Below are 2,232 nucleotides of genomic sequence, written 5' to 3'. Positions count from 1 at the left end.
AAACTTTTTTCACAGGTCACACATGAAAACGGCTTTTCACCAGTGTGAAACCTCATGTGCTGAGTTAAAAGCTGTTTTCGATTAAAACTTTTTTCACAGGTCACACATGAAAACGGCTTTTCACCAGTGTGAAACCTCATGTGCTGAGTTAAAAGCTGTTTTCGATTAAAACTTTTTTCACAGGTCACACATGAAAACGGCTTTTCAGCAGTGTGAATCATCATGTGCTGGACTAATTGCTGTTTTTGCCTGACACTATTTCCACAGTTCACACATAAAAATGGCTTTTCACCGGTGTGAATCCTGATGTGCCGAGTTAAATTCTGTTTTTGACTAAAACTTTTTCCACAAGACACACATTCAAACAGCTTTTCACCAGTGTGAATCCTCATGTGCTGAGTTAAACTCCATTTTAGACTAAAACGTTTTCCACAGGTCACACATGAGAAAGGTTTTCTTCTTTCCTGATTTTGGTTCTCAATTTCAGCAGCTTCCTGGAAGGTGACTGGGTTCCCGTTTGGTTCTGATTTCGTGTGGGATGTTTGCTCATCAACAGGAACCAACATGCAGGTATCAGTCTCCTGTTTTAACTCAACCTGTTCTTCACCTTGACTGCAGTAAACTTCTTTCTCTTCCACTTTTATCTGGTGATGTTCTAGATCCTCCCGTTCTTCTTTTATCTGATGATCTTCTGGTTCTTCTTGTTCTTGTTTCACCTGCAGAGGTTCTAACTCCTCCTGGCCCAGAGTGGATCTCCTCTCCTGGTTATAAACGTTACACCACAGGGAATCTGGACAAGAAAACAGAGGAATTGTTAACTTTATTGAAGTAAATGGGAGAAATTGTTCATTGTTTAAGACAGAAAAGAAAAACGAAAAAAAACCACACCTAAAAATTTAAGAGCATAGACAGAGACAAATCAGTCGACAAATCCAGCTGATAAATGGAGAATTCTCAAATGAACGAATATTTAAAAAAATATTTTTATTTATTATAAAATTATTATAGTCAGCATTGTTATAAATGTTATTATTTCAAGATATTACTTAACTTTCATTACTTTTATTTGTTTTACAATTTCATTTTAGTCCACTTAACTTTGGGGTTTATTTACAGAGTTTATTTGTAGGTTAATAATTGTCTAATTTTTGTTCCTTTGTTATTTACTTTTCTAAGTTAGACAGGAAGAACTGTGGGTCCATTTTCTGTCAGTATAGGTACTGGTAATGGAGCAACATTTAACTGGGGCCTGCCGAAGTGTGCCCATCACTTTGGACCTAGCAATTTAGATTTGCCCTATTTAACAGATCCATGCAGGCCTGACATACATAATATACCACTAGAGCACAGTGACTGAAAGTATCGTCAGGTATATCATAATGATATGGATGATCTGACTCACCACTAAAATACAATGGCTAAATCCTAAATCAGTATAATTTAGTCCGAGACCGACGACTATGAGCTTCGCAGATGTTTTATTTATCAATCATAACTCGCTAAATACTAAACATATTTTCACCATTTTTGCTGTTAACCTTATTAATACAGCTATCATAGTTACATTTACAAAGAAATTATTTTTTAAAAGTATTTTGAATGACTGATATAAGGTTGAGCATATTTAACTATTCTTAGTAGGGAAAACAGAATAGATTCGGAATAGAATGTTTTGATTTTGCTGTATTATGAGCATTTTACAATGAACACAACCAGTTATGTTTTAAATATATTATTTTGTAATATCAATACATATTTATATAAATAGAAACACAAAATTCCCTGGTGAAAAAATAATCAAAGTATGTTAAGTTTTAACATACTTGAGCATACTTTAAATCAGACTAATCAAGAGTATACTTCAACTAAACTTAGGATTAGTTACCTTAAAGTGTGACATTTTGGAACAACTAATTTTGTGCTTAGTGTACTTTAGCACTATTTAAATAGTATTAAAGTATAATTTAAAGTGTACCAAGCATACTTTGATGTACTTTTTTGGGACAACTTAAGTTGAACTTAGTGTATTTTTTATGTAATACAAACGTGCTTCATTACAGCAGTATATTTTGAGTGTACTATTATTGTGATTGAATTACATTTAAAACATGCTTAGAGAGTAATTTAAGTATATTGGCATTACATATTGAATATACTGTATTTTCCGCACTATAAGGCGCACCTAAAAATCTTTAATTTCCTCAAAAGCCGACAGTGCGCCTTATATATGGA

General features: G+C 33.4%; 1 protein-coding gene across 3 annotated transcripts in view; it reads right to left on the bottom strand.

Moving 5' to 3' along the window:
- The window catches only part of LOC106954982 (gastrula zinc finger protein XlCGF8.2DB-like), a 79,775-nt gene that overhangs the window by 72,881 nt on the left and 4,662 nt on the right, over positions 1-2,232 (bottom strand). For all 3 annotated transcript variants that reach the window (XM_015044874.1, XM_015044877.1, XM_015044878.1), the window contains exon 2: positions 608-790. In XM_015044874.1, coding sequence (XP_014900360.1) covers positions 608-790 — 183 coding nt within the window. The remainder of the gene's footprint in view (positions 1-607; positions 791-2,232) is intronic.

Source organism: Poecilia latipinna, unplaced genomic scaffold, assembly GCF_001443285.1.
Source record: "Poecilia latipinna isolate Pla-1442-1.1 unplaced genomic scaffold, P_latipinna-1.0 Scaffold695, whole genome shotgun sequence".
NCBI lineage: Eukaryota > Metazoa > Chordata > Actinopteri > Cyprinodontiformes > Poeciliidae > Poecilia > Poecilia latipinna.
The sequence above is the reverse complement of the archived record's forward strand: the minus strand, read 5'-3'. Positions and strand labels throughout refer to the sequence as shown.